The 24,534-nt window shown below is 41.4% G+C and overlaps 1 protein-coding gene across 2 annotated transcripts in view; it reads right to left on the reverse strand.

The window, feature by feature from the left end:
- jmjd1cb (jumonji domain containing 1Cb) overlaps positions 1–24,534 on the reverse strand; it is a 132,012-nt gene that overhangs the window by 64,077 nt on the left and 43,401 nt on the right. For both annotated transcript variants that reach the window (XM_044336859.1, XM_044336858.1), the window contains exon 2: positions 13,391–13,600. In XM_044336859.1, coding sequence (XP_044192794.1) covers positions 13,391–13,600 — 210 coding nt within the window. The remainder of the gene's footprint in view (positions 1–13,390; positions 13,601–24,534) is intronic.

A 24,534-nucleotide genomic window follows, 5' to 3' on the forward strand; every position in this document is an offset into this window, starting at 1 on the left:
AGTGAATACAACATAGGGTCTGTATATGTTGACATCATACTGAGTAAGCCTTATCTCAGGCCTGATAACTTTCTGTCAGATATTCACCAACTGCCAAAAATTACACTACAGAGGACGCTCCACTCCAGATCTATCAGAATAAGACAACAGTGTTGCTGTTATAAAAGCCATATAAGTGACATGAATCATTTCATCACTTGATCTGTGCAGGAACAAGAGTAGAAACTAATGAACAGAGGCACAATATGTATCACAAATCATCAGGACTGAGATTTGTTTTGGGAAGATATTTATAGCATCTCTTCAGGGATACTTGCATCAAATCTCTGTGTTGGCAGCGGCTACAGATAAAAACCTCCTCAGGAATTCATTTCCAAAAAAATATAATACACTCACATCATATAACCTTCAATCCTCAACATAAATAAGATCTGTGAAATTACAGCTCTGCTCTCTGCTGTGTCTGTGTCTCTCCCACTCTGAAATTAGGACATGGAAGAGCTCTGCCAGATAATGTTGGTGTGTAGCAATACATGGGCGCTCAGCCAGAATGCAGCATGAAAGAGTGTGTGTGTGTGTGTGCTAGTAGAGAGTGTCTCGTTAGTTTACTGCTGGCTCTGCATCATTTGCCTTTGCTACAGAGGTAGGAGACAGACGCACTATCGTGTGGCCGGTCGGTTAGTTCTCCAGCCTCCAGTCTCCATTTACAGCAGAGTTGGACCTGACCGTCCCAGCCTACAGGGTTTCCACTGAGCCACGCGTGTGCAGGGGCTATATGGATAAAGTCCCTCTATCATGGCCCATGGAATATTTCATGTAACGAGAGCAAGATATTATATATAGTGATATAGTGTTTTCTGTGAATTTAGAGAATTATATAATATAATAACTAAAGTCAAACAAATACATCACAATTCAAGTTACTTCACCAGGATAATGTAGAAATCCTGTAGATCAAATATTGTCATGCAGCAGTCGTGCATTTCAACAGCCTGATACAACCAGAGACCTTGACTGTAAATCTTGACTGTAATCTTAGTGTTGTAAGCTGCAGCAGCCTATCAGAGTCTAGGTCCTTCTGCTTCACCCAGGCTTCCTCATTTGATCTTATTTGGGTATTCTGGCTCGTCTAACTAAAAAAGATGGCATGCTTCAAACCTGCGTGCGATACTACAATCTGAGACGCACTAGTAGCTGGCAAATGACATATGCAACTGGTCTGACGACAGCCTGTTCACACAGAGGAGTCTGGAGAAATGCCGGGGTTTCATGTGAATGCAAAAAGTCTCTGTGACCCTGCCAAGATCTGTTTCCTGCTAATAGACCCTCACAGTCACATCAACGACGACTTATAGAGCAAACATGTCATTTGAAAGAGAGACTTCATTAAAGGGAGGGGTTCACAGTTTTTCCAGGTGTCCATATGAACATTGAGACAGCTTTACTTGGTGTCATCATTCCTTCTGTCCTTGAAGAGTTGAGGATGTCTACTATATATGTGCTTCCTTCATTTTCTACATCGGTGTGATGCAGCATGGCTGCCACTCTTTTCTCCATCCTCTCTCATTCTCTTTGTTCACTTTCACACACACTCTCTCTCTCTGCCCTTGGGTGTCGTCTGGTCATTGGAATTCACTTTGTGTCTTTGATGGGAGTCTGCAGTGAGTGTCTGTAATGAGTTCACACAGTGCTCAATGTTCCCTGGGAGACAGAGAGATGATGTAATATCTGGATCAGAGATGCAACCACATGCACATACACACAAGCAGAGCAAAGGTTAGTGTGAACGCAGTGGGTGCTGGGGGAACAATAGACAGATATACAGAACAGGAGGGCTTTTGGAGACTTTAAAACCATCTCTCTCTCCCTCTCTCTCTCTGTGTCTGTCTGAGTCACCCTCTGTCCACAAGACTGTCTTCTCTCTCTCTCCTTCTGGCAGTCTTCCTCTCTGCTGGAGTTCTCTGTGGTGTCAGATGAGATCTGATCCCATGTCAGAGCGGGAGGAGGCCGGAGCAGAGCTGTGCAGATCTCAACACCCAGCACACACTGCCAATAATTTATTGAACAACTGCGGTTTTTGGCCTTAGCAGGGAGAAAGGAGATATTGCTGCCATGGTAAGAAAATAAAACATCTCTAAGAATGACAACATGTAATCCTTTATAATCCCAACAACAACAAATACTTCAACTGAATGATTTTTATCAGAATGAATATACGGCACCAGTAAGAGGGTCTACTGTGTGTTCTTTTAAAGATGGCTAATGTTGCATACACGTGTGTCAAGATGTCATGTAACAGTGTTGCTTCATTATTTCCTCTGCTGTTGTGTAATGCTGGCATTCTGCCTCAGTAATGGAGTCACATCAGTGAGAGGAAGGAGAGAGAGAGGAGTCCCTACTGATCAGTGTAAAATACAACTGCTTTGTTACACTCAGCTGATTCAGTGTGCTAGTGAGGGGAAGCCTAAAGACGCCCCCCACCACCCCCCACCCCTAAGCACAGTACAAACACCACAGTCAGGCAAATAACTAGATAAATACACTCACTATCAGCTTTATTAGCTCCACTAATGGGACAGTGTAGGAAGCCGGACGCTGACTGTCAGCTGTGACTAATGGGCCAACATTTCTGCAGTGTGTGTGTGTGTGTGTGTGTGTGTGTGTGTGTGTGTGTGTGTAGAAAAGCGCTACTAACCCACTACAACCTACAAATATCCAGCGCTGTGGGGAAAAGCTTCATTCAGTTATTATGTTTTGATTTGAATATGGCATAATGACAATATAATCAATATGATTGATGTGACACAATGTAAACTGGCCTAATGATAAAGAATATCACTGAGACATCAATCACAATTAACTACTGTAAAGTAACAACCAATCACAAAATCAGTCATATCATAAAATCTAATTAGAATATTACAGGATGACTATACTTGTATAATAACCAGGCTGAGTATCAACTCCAGTCTACATGTTGCTGCACCCTGATTATTACAGCCAAGCCAACAGAGGATACAAACCCCCCCCCCCAACTCAACTCAAATACACATAGAATATCAAATTACTTCACAATAATACAAATTACTTTCCAATAACAGAGGGAAGATTGTCTCCAAAAATGATATTCAGCCATTCCTGACGTAAATTTTCAATCCTCTGGAAGGTTGTAAAGACTCTTTAGCTACTGAACAACCAGCAACACTTCCAGTGTCCTGCTTTACTCGTTATCTGGCTGAAATGCAAACTGAGACAAGAGAACTCACATACGTACTCAGCGTAGCGCTGGGCAGCGGGGGCTCATGCTAAAGCTTCCTGCATATTTGATTTGACTGTCAACGCATTCGCTCTGGAGCCACAAACTTCAACATTTCAAATAACTTAAAAAGACTGAGGAGACACAATACCAGCCCTTTAAACACAAGTGACCATGATTTATGATGTCTGTGTGTGTGTTATAGAAATCATTTTGCTGTGTGACCAATGACCACAATAACATCTGCAGGTATCTTTACCACTGCTTCACATTATTATTATTGTTATTATTATTATTATTACAATCTGTGTTATTTACTGCATTACATGTTACATCAGAACGTTATATCACATCCTGTATGTCTGCAGCTGTGCTCACATAAACAGCGTAATAGTGTGTGTGTAGGAAGAAGATGTGTCATCACAGGCCACATGTCACACACTGACTTAGAAGAAGAACAGAGTGGTGAGAGAGGGAGAGAATGGGTGAGAGGCTGAGTCACTGAGTGTGTGTGTGTGTGTGTGTGTGTGTGTGTGTGTGTGTGTGTGTGTGTGTGTGTGGTGGAGACACAGACAGAGAGACTGGCTTATAAAACTAAATTTAGCAGGAACTATGAATGCATGCATGGACAAAGCTGCAGTGTGTCTGCTACATTCACTCACTCATGGCTGGCCACACGTGAATTTGCAGCATGTTGGTAATCCCCGCTGTATAATATTGACTTTTTAATCGCTATTTGCACAAGTCATTCTGTTACTTAAGCAGCACTGTCACAGCAGAGACAGAGACATACACATATGTGTCTATAGCCACACACACACACACACACACACACACACACAGCAGCAAAACTGTGGATTTGAAGTTCAACTGACTAAAATAATGAGTATAAAGTGTAATCTATCTGCATTCATCATTTAAAGAGATCAAGATCAACTTTGAGATTCATCCTCTTCCTCACTGCCATCTGTTTGAAGAGGCCAAAGCCAATAGAGCCGCTCATCAATTATCAATACTACACTTCATTCTACCTCACCCATTCCGGGTTGCATCAATTACAGTGTAAGAACAAAAGTCACATGATGTAAACAGTGTGAAAAGAGAACAGCAGATCAGCAGCTGCAGCAGAAAACAAGCTGCTGGTGTGTATAGGGAGGGCAGCAAGGTGCCACACAGCTGACATTCTGTAAGAGGTACATGTTGTAAAGATACACCTCCACTGGTTGAGTGTCAGAGGAGAGCGAGGGCTGTGATCACGTCTCAGCCAGGCAAAACACACAACAATGCCATGACATGAAGGATGACGTCATCGAAGTTAGCATTATTGTACCTCGGCACAATAGTGACCCAGATGAAACATGAAGGAACTTCTACCTTCAGTGAGGTGTGCACCACCTCCGCGTTTCCCATACAGAGGCTCTACTCAGACAGCCTGCCCAGGTAGATAAGATCCAGATCTGCCCTGTTGTTCTTTGTGTTTACTGCTGCATTTGTTGGATGGAATGAATGAATGAAAAAGAGAAATTCAGAGGAGCAAAATGAAACTAAGAGTGCGTGTCTCCACAGTAAATCATCAGTTGAGTGTTTGATGGTTAATCTGTGTTTTAGAAGGTAACCGCTGTGACACAATCAGAAGGTAATGTTTTCTTTCTCTCATTCACCAGCTTTCTTCTTGCTATCGCCGCTCTCTCTCCTTGCTCAACCACCTCTTTACTCTCTCACTCTTTTTTTTTTAAACAAGTAGGGAAGCCAACAACAAAGCCTAACTTTAACTTTAAGGTTATCAAACAAAGAGACATGTCCATTCTTCATCCTAAACTGGTCCTAAATCAATACAAGAGTACTTCCTTGTTTTGTGATTGAAGCTGCACAAAAGTTGAAGCAGCTGCTCTGTGTGTGTTTGACCAATTGGTGACACTTATCCCTGCAAACCCCGCCCCAGAACTTCCTGTACTTTTGGAAAGCACTACACTGTGACACCCTGCGCCACCCACCACCACAAGTCAATTCTCAACCTGTGGGAAAGCTGTCGATCCCCGTCACACTTTAGCCTGACTAACACTCATTCAGCTGAAAATGTTTGAAAGCTCTGAGGAGCACGGTGGGAGCAGAGAGGTCGAGTGGACTGAAGCTGAACCTAGAGCAGACTGTAAATGACATAGCAGACTATGAGCTCAGAGAATGCAGTTCAGACAACAACAAACTCACTAATAGACATATCTCTCTCCCAAGTCAACAATCAGTGTGATGCCTGAGGGCTTGCACCTGGGAACGGCATGATGTTGACATGTCAGTGCACGTTATTTTGTTGCCTAAAGCTGCTATCATATAACACTATAATCATAATATAACATTTTTTCTTTAAAATTGTAATGCGAGGACATGTCATTAAGAGTAAACTTAAGTGGCCCTCTTTAAACAAGTGATTTTACTTTCACTCATGTGAATTGTCGTTAAAGAAACAGAGCTTTTACTTGAGTTTAATATTCTACAACTCTTTCCATCACTGTTGAAGATGTGGCAATATGAAATGATACATATACAGCATCTGAAGGAATGTAAGGCCCAGAAGAATACAATATACATTTCACAATCAAATACAATTACAATGAACAATGGAAGAATGAAAATAATGCTTAAATTCAACTCTACTCAGCTTTGGTTGAAGATATTTTTTTTTTTAAAATGTAAAGACAAGCTGACACAGTGAATCATTTGTCAACACATCTTTGCTGTATGAGTGAGTGAAGACAGTAAAAACTGCAACAGCAAATCCTGCCTGACTAAACACCTTATCAGTCCCTTGGCAGACAGGAAACCCACAGAAGACTCATTTCCTCTCAACAACACACACACTGAAGTGAATGGGGAGGTGTGAGCACTTCCTCTCCTCTGAACAAAAACAATATGAGAGGAAAGCAGGGCAGTGATAGTTGCTTGTGTGTGTGTGTGTGTGTGTGTGTGTGTGTGTGTGTGTGTGTGTGTGTGTGTGTGTGTGTGTGTGTGTGTGAGAGAGTGCAGCTGTTTTAGCATATGTGCATTCATATTTTTTATGCATGCATCTGTGTCCATACAGAAGTGCAGACTGTCAGTGGGTGTATTATTAAGTGAGTGTCAGAGCATGTATGTGAATATATGTAGGAAGCAGATGCCCACATGTAAAGCTGATGTGTTACTGTGTACACATACATGTGTTTTAGGGTCAGTTTTGTCTGTGCTCAGCAGAAAGCAACCACACACACACTTACTTAAGCCTTATTCACACATAGTTCCTAGATCTGTCACTAGATCTTGAGGTGGGAAACTGGAGGTACAGATTTCCCTGAATATTGATCCCTGCTCCAATTCACACATGACCCCATGCAGGAAATGTTCCTGAACCTTCAGGGATAGACTGCATGTATGAAAAGGAGCTATAGTGTCAGCTTCTAGGTAGCTGTTGTAGCTGGCTCAACACAACCACACCTGTTGGTTTAACTTGTGTTCATGTTAATTTGATGAAAAACAAACAACACAACGAACCAGTCTATCTGCCCCTCTGCTTGGTTTGTCATAAATATTTCAAAACAAGCTAAAGCATCACATTGTCACAGCTCTGTCGCTCTCCAGCTGGAGTTTTACTGAAAATAAGCAGAAAAAGTCCACAAGTGTAGCCAGCTGGTGGTTAGCCAACAGCCCAGTAGCTACTGAGAGCGCTGGATATCTGACACCAAGCTCTCCAACCTCCACCTGATAAATGCTCAGTTATGCACTACATCTAGTGACACTTCTACATATTTCTACATAGCTCACACTAGCTTCACTTATTCATAATATACACTTCACTGACACATGAAATATTGAGTAGTGACACATGTATTACTTATTATTTACTTATGTTTGCATGACTTGACTTATTTAGCATAAAAGCGTGACACTCAATAATAGCAGGTTTTATTAGGGAAATAACAGAGGTAATGCAGACAGTGTTGTTCAGCTGGTATCTATGGGAAACCAGTGGAAAGCAATGCAAAACCATAGAAAAAACAGAGCTGGGTAAACACAAGAAGGCTAAATTAAAGCCAAATGTGTGTGTGGTGGGGGTAGGGGGTGGGTGGGGGGTCGGGGGGCTGAGCAAAGCTCTCTCTTAACTCGCTACACACACAACCTACGCACTGAGATATTCCTTCAAGGAGCTACACTACTTGTATAACACGTTTTGGTTTAGAAAACATCTTAAACGACATTTTTTTTAAAAATTCCCCCGATGCTTAGGTATCGGGGCAATAGCTAATACCACGCACTGGCAGAACCAGTGTATGTGTGTGTGTGTGCGCGTGCATGTGTGTTGCCTATGTGGGGGATGGGACCCGTCTTGGTGAGTTATGGAGCTAGGGTGAGCAGGGTGGGGTCACTGGGAACTTAACGACACAACAGACCAAACCCAAACACACAGCCTGAGGCAGGTTCTGTCTCCAGTGACTGCTGCCGTTACAGCAGCAGCAGCTCGCCACACAACAAGGATCATCTGTCTCTCTCACACACACACACCTTATACATCATGCAAACATATTACTATACTAGGACTCACACACAGCACTTCTCATTGACTGCCAGTTCTCTCTCTCTCTCTCTATTAAAAGCTGCGTGCATCAGCACAGAGGACAGCTGCACACACACATACAGCTACATTGACATAATTTAACAGATGACTGTAGTCTGAAAGGGAAAAGGTCACAAACAGTTGTGTGTGTGTGTGTGTGTGTGTGTGTGTGTGTGTGTGTATGTGTGTGTGATGAAATGGGCAGTTTCCATTAGCTAACAGAGCCAAGGTTATGCTACAGGAGAGATAAATGACACTGCAGCCTTACATCACCTGACACCACCTGTCATTGCACCAACACACACACACACACACACACACACACAGAAACATGCTTCATACATGTGCACATATGCAAACACTGATAAACACTACTTTGCACATGCGCGCGCACACACACACACACACACACACAATGGGTCAATTCTTACAGCCATCACACATTTATCAGATGTTCAGTTGAAGACAGCTTTCCAAAGAGACTGGAGGTCTGGCTTTCCTCGGACATGAATTTGTCCATGTTTGGGAAGCATGTTACAGAGAGCTTCTTACGGCTGCTGACACTGGCGGAGACGAGGGGAAACACTCAGAGCCATTATCAGGCACTAAAATATAAAGATAAGACCGATCATATCAGGCAGCTGTGATACAGGGAAGCCATTATCAATCCAGGCTGTCTCCAGGATTTAGCCTGATTCGAGCTGGTAGATTTGATGCAGTCTGGGTAGTCTGCATGTTTGTCTGCACTGGTTTCCCTCCGCAGTCCAAGGACATGAAAGTTGGGTTAATTGGAGACTCTACTTTGCCTATAGATATGAGAGTGAGTGTGAATGGTTGTCTGTCTTTATGTGTTAACACTGTTCCTCTCTCAGAACAGTTCCTCTATAAACCAATAAACCTTTAGTTAAATGTAACTCTCCACTGCAGACACAACTGACACTATTCATTTATTTTACAGCAGATACTTGTTGAACTTCTATCTGCATGAATGCAGCATAGAAATGAATATTTTCAGAAATGGACAAATGGAGGATGGATACTCTGACACTTGTGGATTGTCCTGCTGCAGCACCTACAGCTATCACTGCTGCAGCACCTACAGCTATCACTGCTGCAGCACCTACAGCTATCACTGCTGCAGCACCTACAGCTATCACTGCTGCAGCTGTCCCTGATACAACCATTACTGGTTCTATCAATACTCTTACTACAGCTCCAACAACTGCTACTGCTATCATTAGCATCACTGATCAATGCTATTATAGTGGATCAATTCAGATGTTCCCTTTTTCAGTCCTTATTCTGTTTCTCTCTCTCTCTTCTGCTGTGTTCAGGCTGCTTAACTGCATCTTTCTTCACAGCCAATTGCTATTAAGGAGGAGGGCTAACACATCACAGATTAATGGTGTATGTCACTTATTTAAGCAAAAAAAATAAATAGAAGCAGGTCACAGCTTTTTCAATTTGAGGACTTTTCAAATGTTATGAGGATTGCATTTGAACTATGTTTATAAAAAATGCATGTGTGAGAGAGACACACAGAATGAGTAAGAAGAGTAAGAGGCAAAACAATGACAACCATGAATAACTGAGATAATGGAGAAAAAAAGAGACACTGTGAGTGTGTGTGTGTGTGTGTGTAAGTGTGTAGTGATGACTGGGGTTTAGTGATGTAACAGTGTAATAACCAGACAAGCAATCTGCTGGGTCTGCATGCTTTCTTGTCTGTGTGTGTGTGTGTGTGTGTGTGTGAGTTGTCTGATTCTCAGTGAAAAATCAGCAGCAGTGTTCAAAGCTGGAGCATGTTTCAGAAAGCAAATCAGACATATGCAGGAGTTTCATAGACACTGGCTTTACAGTGAAAAAAAAGTGAAAGTAGAAGTGACTATGAGAAAATGTGTGAATGAAAATGGTGTTTGTGAAAGAGAAGAGGAATTGAGAGCAGCAGAGTATGATCTGATGTTGTTAGAAATGTAGAATGTAGCCATTATAGTGCAGCTGATTCTACCTCCATAGTGTGTGTGTGAGCCAGAGTTTATTATCAACTGGCCTGTAGTTGTTCCATTTCACACTCTGTCATTATTTGAATACTGGCTCTCAGTGGGAATTCACTGTAAATGATGTAAACATTAGAAGAGATGTCAGTGGACATCCAAGGTTTGCCACAGCGTTTCATAGAATAAAAAGCACCTCCACTAATCTCTGAAGAGATTATTCTCATTTATCAAATATAATATTTGTCTTATTAAGCTTCAGGGAGAACAAGTAGTGGTGTCAAGTGTTTAGAACTGGTTTTTTTTCAATTCTTGGGGTCACCAAAAAATAATTATTGCACTCCACATTATCTTCATGCAGACAGTACAAACAATAAGATCATTAGCTACTGGAACAGTTCATATGCAACTGCATGAAATGATACATTTAACAATAAACTATGTGTTGTCTATTCTTTACAACACATTGAAAATAAATATGCAGCTATGCAGCTAGATGTAACCAAAGCATTCATAGTTATGAATGGAGACTTCTCACACAATGTTTGATCAATTTTTAATAAATAATAATAATAATAACTTTATTTGTATAGCACCCATCATACAAGATGCAGCTCAAACTGCTTCACATTAAAGAGATAAAAACAAATGAGACTTTTAACAAAGTGTTTCCTCTACCTCCAAACTCTCAGGTCAACATAGTCTGTATGCTCTGTACACTAAACATGAAGCTGTCAGTAGCTTCATGCTGCCATGACAACTGCGTATCGGATGTTCAAACAGCTTGGGAAACCCCCTCTCCTTGTCGTTTCACCCTCAACAGTAGCTATTCTGCACAGCTGTAAACAATTACACCTGGCCCTTAATGTAGAACATTACAGCAGATAAGACAGAAGGCAGTGAGGAGCTGTTTATTTAACAAAGCACCAACCCTTGTGTTAGTAGTGGTGATCAGAGTCATAGCTTACTCACTCGGGTGATAAGTCAAAGCCTCAATAGTGTCTTTGAAGCTCAGCTGGATGAGCGTTTCCCGCTAATGTTTTCTGGCTTTTTTGTGTCTCTCACACAGCTTAGATGTATTTACTTTGATGTCTTTCCCCATCTTCTTGTTCTGATGCAGCGAACCTCCCCAATAATGCAAACACAGCACAGAGCTCTCATAGAGGACTGTTGAGTGTGTGTGTGTGTGTGTGTGTGTGTGTGTGTGTGTGTGTGTGTGTGTGAGTAAGTGAGAACATTTTCTGGTTAAAGCTTTTACTTTCGTCGAAACTCATGTTCAAGCAGCAATAGAAAAAAAAAAAATCAACCACACAGGAAACAAAAGTTTCTCAGGTGTTGATCATGTTATCGATTACAATGAAATGATCTAACATTCCCTTTACTAAAAATCAGTGATTCATTACCTCCTGAGGCTTACAGCTCCTATTTTCCACTTGTATGTTTTTGATGCTGTTGCTATGACAATAGCAGCAGCAGCGGGGCAGTGATATGACGAACGAGTGACCAAAAACAGGAGGAGTCAGACAGAGAGAAAAACAAGCAGGAAAAAAAAAAAAACTGTTTGTGTGTGTGTGTGTGTGTGTGTGTGTGAAGTCTTTGAACTCTTATCTCCAATGCGTGTGCCAGATGGCGCTGTGCACTCTGCTATTACATAATCAAAAGAGTGAATCACATTTCCATGCACACACTCGCACCCTCTGTTGGGCACAGACACACACTCAGACAAACATTCACACGGTCCAAAACTAAACGCCATCAATGTCAAATATTAATGAAGCGAATCCTTCAGTCAGGAACAGACACAAAAACACTTAACTCCCACTGACTAAAAATATGACTTTACTGCCACACACACACACACACACACACAAGTTCAGCATGAGCATGCCTACACAGACCACTGTCCTTTGAACTGTGTATGACAGTGTGTGTGAGGAACAGAGTGACGTACAGACTACAACAAAAACACCACAACAACCACACTGCCACCACACCAAAGCCTCTATGTGTGTGTATGTGTGTGTGTCTTTGTATATATGTGTGTGTGTGTGTGTGCTGACAGATAGGCCTACACAGACCAGATTCAGCATCAGAGTGCTGATATATAAATGGTTAATGACACACACAAACACAAAGCAGAGCAAGACATTCCAATTAAAACCACTATCAGACAAATACAGTGCATTCTAGCTGCTTTGTTACTGCACTAGTCTCTTCACTAGACTCAACTCTAGAGAGATGTGACACTATTACCCCCATGCAGAGAAATCTATTTATCTTCAACAGCAAAAAGCACACTACCCATCAGCCAGACATGACTTCTTAGAGGAAAAAAATGAACTCTGTCCACATTACAAACATCGTCTTGCAGAAAAACTGCAAAGCCTTCATTCTGTTTGAAGTGTTTAGTTGACTTGTGCAGTGGATGACAGCGCTGCACCAGCATTATCTGTATCTGTATAGATACAGATGTGTTTGTCTTTAGTGTTGGGGAGTGATTCCATCACAGGGGAAACTAGCTCAACTGCATTCTGCAGCATCATTCTAAATAAACCACTCATCAGTTACAGCAACAAGAGACAAATAATGGCACTTTTCCACTAGCTACACTAGAAACTAAAGTCCCCTTTGATCAAAACAGATTAGAAAACAGCATCGTATGAGACACAGTTTTCACACCTGATGAAACAACAGAGTCACGTTTTGTTGGGTCACATTTTCTTTCTCTATCTCACTCTTTTTACACTAGTTGTAAAGTCGAGCCTCATATAACTTTTTAATGTCAATAAATGTTACATTTTTGTAAATGACAGCTGGTGAGACCCAGTGCTTGTTGACTGTGTGAATAAAGCTGTACACAGGTTGTAGCAGCAGTGAGGTTATTGTTTGACTCATCAGTGACAGCAGGCACTACCCTGATAGTTCCTAGGCCCTTGGGCAAGTACCAAACCCAGAGCAGGGGCCAGGGCCTGTGGCTGAGGAACTAAATATAGACCCTGGTTCCTCTGGCAGAGATACAGGGAAGGTTCCTGAGTCCCTAAAGAGGTTCCTGGGTTCCTGAAAAAGTTTCTGGAAAGGTTTCTGCGGTGGAAACGGGCTACTTGAGGCCAAATGGTCAGTGTCCAAACTGGTGTTGTAGTTTGTTTGACTTTGGTACATTGTCATGCTTTTCTTGATTTTTGTCCTCAACACGTCAAAGAGGAGCAAAGAAGTGGCGAGCCTACAGACATAGAACAGCTGGTAAACACCATGAGACTACAAGAGACAAAAAGCATTTCCACTGCACTCATGTAGACCATGACAAAGCTACTACCTGTGGCAGGGCTGCCACCCAGGAACCACTCATGTCCAAGACCACAAGGACAAATAAATGAGACGACTCAAAGTGAGGATGAATAATGACCCTGAGGAGTACATAGAAATTACGACAGTTCTTCAGAACTTGCAGACACTATGTTAAACACTGTGGTGACTCTAAATGCCGTGGGCAGCTTGGTCATATTCCTGTCTGTCTCTATGGCTGTGTCATGTCTATAAATAGAAAACAAAAGGTCTTACCAGGGCAGGCCACTGTATGTGTTTGGCCTTGGTTCCCTGCAGCAGGCCTCCTGCTCCTCCACCTGCTCCTGCTCCTCCTCCTCCTCCTCCTGCTCCCTCCTTCCTCTTGGCCCAGACCAGCTGGTGCTCCAGCAGAAACAGCTGGAAATCCTCATAGACCTTCACCCACTCTCGCTTCTCCCACTCCTGGTCGTCAAACTCCACGTATACCTGCACAGGACACATAGAAGAGACTTTTCAATAACCACGTCTATGAGAGCACTGTTGTCTTGCACTGTTGTCTTGCACTGTTGTCTTGCACTGTTGTCTTGCACTGTTGTCTTGCACTGTTGTCTTGTGTTGGAGCTGCATGTTTGGATGTAGTATTACACTGGTTTTCTACAGAGCAGTGTGACACACCCTTTAACATCAGGACAAACATTAAACCATTAAACACCTGTTTCCCAACACATAATAATAGTAATTAGAAGAAAAAAGAAGGAGAAGAAAGGGAGGATGATGACAGAGAATGTGCTGTAGCAGAGGAAGTAGAGGAGAAGAAACATGAGGAGGAAGGTGAAGAAGGGAAGTCTTTCCAGCAACTATAACACATTCATTCATTATTTATCTTCACTCAAACATGATTTTTCTGTTATTGCTTTATGAGAAACATGGCTTAGAGAGGATTCTAGAGTTCAGTTCACTATGTAAGGGAGGTGGAGTATCTCTCTTCATGTTGAATATGAATTTATGTATGATCTCTCTGAAGTCAGATACAGATGAGGTGGAATCTGGTTTTTTTTAGAGCTCTCTGGTGTCTGGTGGAAAGAATGTTATTGTTGATGTTATTTATCAAAGATTTGAATGAACATTTGTCCAGTTCTGTTGATCTGATAAACAATGAGGATAAACTCTGTTACGTTTCAGGTGATTTTAATATTAAAAATAAATGAGACAACCTTGCTGGGGATTTTCTCAATAATCTCTTATTCATAAAGCTACACAAGTTACATTAAATTCAACAACTTTGGATTGATAACATCTTAACTAAGTCTTTGAGTAAAGGAATTCAATCTGTCTTCCAGTTCTCTTTATTCAAGGTTGATAGAGCTAAACATACCAAGAGAATAATGCACACCAGTATTTCATCAGATGATCTATATGAGGGAAATAATGCTGATTTTGCATATCAAAATTTTATGAATGTTATTGAATGTTTATGAATTATTTAGTTTTAGTTTTAATGAATGTTTTCCACTTGGCAGTCATAGCAGGATATACACTCAAGACTTCAACAAGCCTTGGTTTACATTACATATTAAATCCTACTCCTCTTACCCATGCTGGTTTAAATCCTATAGATATAAGTATATTATATATATAAGTATATTCATTCAATTAGATCTGCAAAATAGAAATATGTCAGTGAAAAATTTGGTGAAAATTCTCTCAACAATCCCTTTGATAGAGCTCAAATATGTCATTATTTTTTTGTTTATATTGGTTATGAATTGGCTAACGAAATTTCTGCTTGTCATGGTAATCCACTGGATTTTATTCCAAGAAACCTTCCTGTTATCTCTTCTCTAAAGCCCCCTGGTATCTAATAAATAAAGTGATGTAATTGATTAACTAAAACATCTTCAGCTGCATTCATGGTCAAACAGGTGAAACAGTCATTATTGCAGCCACAGAAGATTTAAAAGCAGATGATCCATGTTGTTTTACACTAGAGACTCATATCTATTTTGTCATGTTTTTCAAAAATATTAGAAAAAAAATGATATACAAAAGGATTCTTTTTCATCTAGATGTCTAATTCAGTTCTTTACAAACACCAGTATGGTTTCTGGAAAAAAAAAATCACTCCACGTATACGGCTGTGCTTCACTGATTGACATTGTGCAAAAATAAAACTAAACTCATGAATGAGAAAAGAAAAGAGAGGAAGACGTAGCACAGGTGAAGAGAGAGAACAAAAGGACAAATGGGAAAGAAGGGAACATGAAGAGGGGGAAGTGGAAGGAGAATGAGAGAGGAAAAAGAGAAGGAGGAGAAAGATAAGAAGAATAGGAAGGAAAAGAAGAGAAGAGGAAGATGGAGATAGGAGAAGGAGAAGAATGAGAGGTAGTAGTACTGACAAAACAGAAATCTCTTTCAAAATAAAATCTCATCTCTTCAGCATATTGTTATCTCTTGGTATATAATACAACTGGGATGAAATAAAAGTAGCATTAACATGTATTACTGAGTGTGTTCCATGCAGTGTTAGAATATAAGCTGGTGTCATGTGAAGCCATGCTACATCTAATTTTACATTTGATCAATACTGCTTATACGCAAGAAAATGTAACAATTTTCCTCAAGCAAAAATCTGTTGCAGAACATAAGAGCACAGTTGAAGAGATAAAGTAGGTCTATGCCTCAGTATGTGCAGGTCATTATATTGTAACACAGAGCACATAGATACAAGCCAGTGAGTGTTGTGAGTGCTTCTCTATGACAGCATCTTCACTCCCTGTTCTCTCATTCCTCCGTCTATAGAAACCGCCCCCTCCCCCGCTCTTACCTCTATAAGCAGAGAGAGAGGGGTGGGGGGGCGGGAAGGATCAACGGGTGCATCTTTCCTCATTCACCCTCCCCCCCTCCTCTCCCATAATGCACTACTGCAGTCAACTGAGTGATCACTCCCAGCCAGCAGACAGCAAGGGCAGCTACGTCACTCTGTCCTCCTTTGTTTACTGTTGCTGCAGCCTCTCCCTCTGTTTATTACCACCTCCATCTATCCCTCCATCTCTCCATCCGTCAGCCTACGCATCTCGCGCTCTACGTCTCCACCTCCGCTGGATTACCGCTCTCTCGCTCCCATTTCGGTTGCGTCGGTGGCAGTCGTTCCAGGACGCTCCTCATCTGATCTAATCCATCACTCTCACATGCTTCACCGTCCTCTATCCATGCCTTCATCTCTGATTCATTCCAGACAACAAAGGTTAACGTCTAACTGTCACTCTGTCTCCGTTTCACTTTAGATGAGTGTAATTAACATCTGTCCTTAATTCACTTTAATTAACAGCTTGTCCTGTCAGTGTGGAGGCGTTTCAATAATGATCAGAAACATGATTTAACGAATGATGTGGACTTTCTATAAGCATTATTGACCTGGGTTTGGTAGTGTTTAAACACACACACACATTCCAACAGATACAGACAGTATCTTGGATTGCTCTGCAAGATGACAGTGCTAAGTGAAATGCTAATTGAGCTGCGATGTAAGTGCTATTTTTAGAATCCAATTTGACTTCCACTCATTGTGGAATATGATAGTCAGCTGTCTTTTTTAACAATAAGCACCAACACACTTTCACCCTAGTCTATACAGAAAGTGGTTCAGCAGCATTTTTCAGTCATCTGTCTCACACACTTGTGATGGAGCAGATATGTTTCTACTGTAATTAATACAGCAACAGTCTACACAGGCTGTGCAACAGCTTGTGTTTCACTCAATCGCAACATGAAGCTTAGTTTTACACTTGACACAAGTATGTTTTCTTCTGTTTCTCATGTATAACTACAGTGACTGCGTGTCGGGCTCTGAGCGCTGCCAAAACCCCGGTGGCCTACACTGAATCCTGAGCCTGAATGCATCCTGTGTAGACACAGACAGAGGACATGCTGCTTTCACTACACATGCTGTGTAGAGGCCAAAAAAAGAACTTGATCTGCACGTTCTTAAGTCTGAAGAAAGAAAAAAAAACTTTCACCAGGAATGTTTACTTCCTGTTTTCAACATGTGTCATCACTACAAGAAACCACTACCTCATTCAGATCAAAGTCATGAGTCAACGGGGACACCAGCTGATCTGTAACACCAGCAGCTTCTCTAGTGTTTGTGTGTGTGTGTAGTCTGGTAGACTAGCATTACTACCACAACTTAACAGGGTGTGTACAAACACACACACACACACACACGCATATTTTCACATTATAGCCAGCCTGTATGTCAGCCCAGGTCATTAAAAGTCAATCTAACACTAACTGTTGGCAGTTGGCTCAGGGCCAGGAACAGGCCATGCAGGGACAGTGAATTATAGGGCTGTGCTCAGTCAGCCAGTGCTGGAACTGAAATACAGTAGCTGCACACCATCACCACCCACTACCACCTCAATAATAACAATAAACCTTTCTGAAAATGTCAACACAAACTGAAAATGTAGAAATGTAAAGTAACTTTACTTACTACTTACTTTACTACTCATAAAAGTAGAATTTATGGCAGAGCTGTTGTATTGGATTGCATCAGATTGCACAGGTGTACCTGATGAAGTGGCCAGTGTGTGTATATATAAATATGTTGAATTCTGTAATTCAGATTTGTAATTCATGTCTGTCTGATGGTGAACTCAGTTATAATAAAGGTGAAAAAAAAATGTAATTACTGAAGCTGGCTAATATGATGATCACATACTGTATAATCAAAGTGATCCATTGTTCTATATCATATCAGAAAAATCTCTTCACACATGTACAACAAAGACTTCAATAACTTCTTTTGTTGCTTTATAGTCACAATTAATTTGCAATCTTTCATTTGGATGACAGAATAACACTGACTAGTTGTGTTGAGGCTCTCCCTGGTCAACCAGTATAGAATGGATTATTTCTGTAAGAGACAAAACCAATAAAAACATGGGCTAGACCTCCTCTTATTTTCCTTAGAAAACATTAGACACTGCTGCAGCAGTCACAACCCAACCTTGTTTGGTTAAGTGCATTTTCTACCCATTTCAAAGACAGCGTAAAGCTTTATTTGAGTTGGTCTACTATAACAGGAACTCCTCTACAACTCAGCTTTATCTGACTTCAATCTGATTTCAACTGTGTGAATACAGAAGTGTCTTCAGGTAAATACACCTGGACCCTATTGGGATAAAAATGACACAAAGCAAACTGTTCCACTACACTTGCAGTTCTCCTGTGTAACATGCTGACTTGTAATAATTAAACACTTGTAATTGGTCAGACTGTTTACATGTGAACACCTGGTTTGATGCAGAGCAGACACTCCAAATGCAAAGAGTCAATATAGCACCTGATCAAGTGTACTTATAATGAATAAAATCCTCATCACTATTATCATCAAGTGAATAGTGCAGTTCTAATACAGCTGTCAGCCTCGTCTACCTCTGTACAGTCTGATGAAGTCACTCTGCCTCTCTGACAGGGAGAGTGAGACACCACATTCCTGTTAAACCTGTTGTGTCAATCGCTTTAGGTCTGTGTCTGTGTCTGTGTGTGTGTGTGTGTGTGTGTGTGTGTGTGTGTGTGTGTGTGTGTGTGTGTGTGTGTGTCAGTGTCTGGAGTCTCATTTATTCATCTGCATATAGATTATGTACATACACACAAGGGATGAAATGAGAAGAACAGAAGTATAGATTCCATCCTGCTGTCAGTGTGATCTGTCTGCATGCACTGATTATTATCAGCAAGCATATTAATAACCCTCACACACAAACACATACATACACACACACACACACACACACACACACACACAGAAAGAAAAAGAAAAGCACACAGAGTACACCGAGTATTCAGTCAAGAAAAACATACACATGATAGGAATGGGGAAACTAAGTGTCTGGTGAGTCTGTTGCTATAGTAACCAGAGCCAGCAGTGAGCATTGGCCACACACACACACACACACGCAAACACTGAGTTCTGAGCCAGCCACAGTGAGCAGAAATAAAAGACAGAGAGAACAAAGGAGAGCGGATGTCATATTTACAACACTGTGCAGCGTCTGACATAATCAATATCAGCTCTTCACCATCACTGCAGGCTGTGTGTCACTCTGTTCTTATGGCCTGGTGATAGTACCAACTAACTGACCTAGACACAAGAATGAAGCTGACCATTGACTCAGCTCATCCAATACAACCCTGCTCCACAATGTACAGATGATATGTGTGTAGCTGAATGATTGATGAGCCCAGAGGTGAATAGGGGGCCCTGAGGAACCTGTTTTTCCAGGGGCCCAGAATCTTCAGCAGTGCTCCTGATGATGCTGAGACCCCTTACTGTTCAGCAGTGTGTCAGCAGCATAACTACCATTATGGTGACTGTTTAAGATGGCTTTGACCAATTGACATTTAAACAGTAAAATCATGATTAAAGCAAGCATCAAAAAACAGAAACAGGCGTGACACCTTCTATTTCTAATTAACAAGGTAGGAAATCTAGCCAGTGTGTTCAGAGCATCTTCTATTCCACACAGTGCTCATTATCAGCTCTTATCATTTCTGATAATATCCTAACGCCTGGGACACACAGGATGCGTGAGCATCGCAGAACCTCTTGCTTTTCATTTCGGCACCCATGTTAACAGGTTAGAGCAGCCACACAGGCTGCTGTGTCGCGTCATCTAGAGATTCAAGGTCTCGCCTATTTTCTCCGTGTGAAATAGACAGGGGAAAAACAATAGAAAGATAGGGCTGCCAGTAGCAGCGCAGCAGAAGAGCCGCAGCAAGCTGCCTGTGTGGACGCTGCAAGCGTGCGAGACGCAGCAGTTCAGCGACGCACACGCGCTGCTCACGCATCCTGTGTGTCCCAGGCGTCAGATTCAGTCATGTTTAACTGCAGCTTTACATTTGCAGTGGGGGGTTGAGGAGGGGCGGGGGGACTTTAGAGTCAATGTGAGTCCAGCCTTTCCCTTGTGAAATAAGAGTTGAGATGCAGCTGAGCGCCTCTCTCAGGTTTAAAGGCCTTGAGTGTGCAGCGAAGAACAACAGCTGACACAAGGCCGGAGACAGAGAGGAATAAGTGGACATGAGCCAGAAAGTGAAGTGGCTGTGCACAGTCAATGAGACTGTGTGTGTGTGTGTGTGTGTGTGTATATGGTGGTGTACTATTGAACGGTGTTTCTAATATTTTGTCCACTCCTTTAACATACATGAGGGGGGCTAAATATTAGGAACACTTTTGAATATAATGCACCATTTGCACTTGCAATGCAAGTGGAATTAACACATTTCTGACAATGTCAACAACAACTGAAAATGTAGAAGCTTCATTATACACACATATATATATATATATATATATATATATATATATATATATATATATATATATATATATGTGTGTGTGTGTGTGTGTGTGTGTGTGTGTGTGTGTGTGTGTGTGTGTGTGTGTGTGTGTGAATGCAGTGGTGTATAATCTGCCCATCACTAACAGCTGCAGAGCGGCTTTCTGGCTGGCTGCACTGGAGGCTGATGGCAGCCAATGAGCACAAGGCATGAAAGCAAACGACCAATGCAGAGAGAGCAGCAAAATCTGCCTTTTAAATAGAGCGCCAGAGAACACAGGAAAAACACATACCAATACAGAATATAGATCTAACAGAGTGGGGGCTTCACTCAGAGCACTGGAATAATAGAAGACTACATTCATATGAAGACGAGGACCAAGAGCTGGGGTGTGTGTGTGTATATGCACAGGTGTATGCGTACTACTATATGTGTATATTTGAAGCCCATCTGTGTGTGTGTGTTTTCTTCATATCCAGTCTGCTGAATTGTGATATACACGGGTTGAGGAAAAAAGAGAAAAGTGTGTGTTTTTTTCTATGTATCTTTCTTATTTCATTGGGAATGACCTAGATGTGAAGAGTCAACCAGGTTGAATCCATCAGTGCACAGCGCTCACTCTCATTCTGCACTGCAGTGGAGTTGTGGGTTCTTTTGGTGCCTTATTAAGGTTTTCAAGCAGCTACATGATCTATCCCTCTCTCTCTCTCACTCACTCAAATTCCAATTTGTTTTATTAGCATGAATGACACAACAATATTGCCAAAGCATCAAGAGTTAATGAAACAAAATGACATTGATATAACATAAAGATTGATATATATTAGTATGGCATATGAGTATATATTAGTATAGTGGTAACAGTATGATTTTTTTGTTGTTGTTGTCCTTTTTCGATTGCCAATTTGTGGTCACATCAGCCTGTATTTGGTTAGGATCTCTCTCTCTCTCTCTCTCTCTCTCTCTCTCAGCCCCAGCCTTGCCCTGCAGTAAGTCATGTCCAGACACACACGCACACACACACACGCACGCACACACACAAACACACACACACACACACACACACACACACACACACTAAGCTTTATCCCGCTCTCCAAAAACTCTAATCTGATTTATTGAGCTTGACTGCACAGAAAACATGTAGGCTAGCCAAGCTAAAAAGAGTCCTTTATCCCCTTTACCCTCCACCCCCACTACCACAAACACATAGAACAAGTAGAGTCCAAAGGGTGTGCACACACACACACATACACAAAATTAAAACTATTAGAGGCATTTGAATCCAAGCCTTTCCACCAGTAGTTCTGCAACAGTTGTTAACAAGTGCACCTCCCAAAACATACTGTAATACTGAAACTACAGCCTCCACCATAAGTCAATCAACACCTGTCTAAAACAGATTCAACCAGGCGGCAACTTTCAGGGCTGAAAAATGAAGCCAATGCATTCTATCTAAAGGCCATCAGGGGGCGACTCCACTGGCTGCAAAAAGGAGTCCGACTATAGAAGTCTATAAGAAAATGACCCTACTTCTCTCTTGATTTATTACCTCAGTGAACTGTTTCCTTGTGTGTTTATGGTCTCAATCGCTAGTTTCACGTCGTCTTCAATGCATCATGATGTTCATTTTGTAAATGATGGTCCCATTTACAGTATAATAGACGATAAAGCAGCGTATGCTTTAGGACGTGGCTACGTTGTGATTGACAAGACGCTACCACGGCGACAACGTTGCTTACGTAACGTAACCATGGCGTGTAGGTGTAGCTGCTGCTATTTCACAGTGTGTTTTCAGTTCACTAAAGTGAATTGTGACATTTTGGTCACCTAAAAGAAGTCTTGTTCAGCGTTTGGTTGATAAATAAAAGATCCACCAATGAGTCAGATGATCAGTTTTTCTGGTAAGTACATTTTGTTTTAACAGTTTTAGGCCTGTTTTTCACTAGCAAAAATTAGCATTAGCATTATCACTGTTAACCATATATTGTACATGCACCGTGCTAACCAAGCTAGCAGCTAGTGCTGTGGTCAGCTCCACCCTCTTGTCCAAATATGGTCACTTCTGGCTCCAAAAATCAAACATGGCAACGGTCAAATCCAAGATGGCGATGGTCAAACCGCTACACTCGAGCATGGATGTAGCATAAGAGCTCTTCATTGGATGGGCATATCATCATCATCATCATCATCATTACTTAATTAATTGATGAATTCATTCATTAAAACAGTATGTATTAAAAATCAGGGCTAAATATGAGATTATTTTGGCGAAAGCTCTTCAAAACAATCATTATTGTTTCCTTGTTAGAAAAAACAACATAATATTAGAACATAGTAAATGTGTAATTATGAGTTAATGTGATAAAAACATAAGTTAGAAAGCTGTGATTCCAGCCTACTATAAGTGCTGCAGCACATGTGAGTGTTATTGGAGGGACATATGGCAGCAGTGGCTCACAGCACAGTGTGTCAGTGTTAGAATGAGGGGGAGAGGTGGCAGAGGATGACATGCAACAAAGGATTTGTGTGTGGGATGTTGCGCTTACATGATAATAGTCTTGTTTGATGCACATCACGTAGTGTGGAAGATGTGGCTGTTTACCAGTCAGGGAGGGTCTAGATCAATCTGAAAAGATGCTAGGTGTTGCATCATGGGAGATGTAGGAAACAAGTGTTTTTAGAGCTTGACCCATACAAGGGAAGATAAATAAAGATATTTCAGCCTCTGTTGGTTAGGTTTTGACCGTTCTTTTAAATCTGTCTGTTGCGAGTCCCCCAACTTTTTGTGAGTGCAGTAGTAAATGGCTGGAGTGCCCCTCGGCTGGCCAGCCTGACTACATCAACTGCAGGTAATGGTTGAAGGACAGCCTCAAAGCCCATGTAAAGCCCAGCCTGCAGCAAACACTGATGTACATGTTTCTTCAGCTTGGAATAAGACAGACAGGATCTTGGGGAATGCAAGCACTTAAAAAAAATCTTATATTCATTTCAAGGAAACAGGAAATGTGAACGGCATGCTTTATATTCCAGTGGATTTTTTCTCCTGCCACAAGCTGCATGAACTGGAACACAGTCAACTGGCTATCTTGTTGGTTTATTTTGATCAACAGGTCCTGATGGATAAGGCACTTTAACACTGTAAGAGTCCCAGAGTGGCATATGAGCTCTACTACAATACAACAAAAACAAGAGGCAGCAGAATGCTTTCATTTCAGAAACAAGGGAGGGTGAGATGGAAAAACAAAAGGGAGAAAAATCACACAACAGCAGAGATACAGACAGCAGCTGAGCCTGAAAAAGACAAGTCGCTGTTGTGCTCGTGTGAAACCGCCAAGAGGCAGACAATGAAAGAAAAAAGGAAAAGCTGACACAATATATAAGAGCAGAAAGAGAGAGAATGGCAGAGGATAATAAGAAAGGTGAATGAGGACAACCAAACAAATAACTAATTATGTAACAAATGAAAAATAACTCATGAGGAGAGAGAAAGGAAAGAACGGCACGATGGGTGAAAAGAGAGGTATAAAGGAAACATTAATTAAAGGTTACAAATTATAATCAGACTCCTCTGTAATGAATAAAAGACCAATAAAAATATGATGAATTAACAAAGAGAGGGATGAGATGAAGTAAGAAATGCATTCAAAGGCACGAGGGGAGGAGACAGACAAAGAGAGGTAAGATGAAAATTATGAAGAGGAAAGCATCACTAGTGACAGACAGCAGAAAATGAAGCATGAAGGAGAAGAGATGATAAAAAGGAGGGGGAATCAAGGAGTAAAATAAAAGAGACAAGGTTGGTAAGAAAAGGAGAGAGATGTGAGGAATGTGATGTCAAGAACAAAGAAAAGAAACGCTGAAGATGACAATAGGGAGGAGAGCATCATCTGTACCCACTGATGTCGAATACAACTAAGGGCAAAAAGGATTCGAGGTGAGGAAAGGGAAAAGAGGACAGAAAGAAAAAAAAAAGGAGGATGGATGAGATGAAGGGAAAAAAGGAGGAGAGTGGAGCTGCCTGGTAACCGAGTGACTAGCCTCCCCACAATGGCAACCAGGTTGACAACGCCGTAACC

This window comes from Thunnus albacares, chromosome 20 (genome assembly GCF_914725855.1).
Source record: "Thunnus albacares chromosome 20, fThuAlb1.1, whole genome shotgun sequence".
Classification (NCBI taxonomy): Eukaryota; Metazoa; Chordata; class Actinopteri; order Scombriformes; family Scombridae; genus Thunnus; species Thunnus albacares.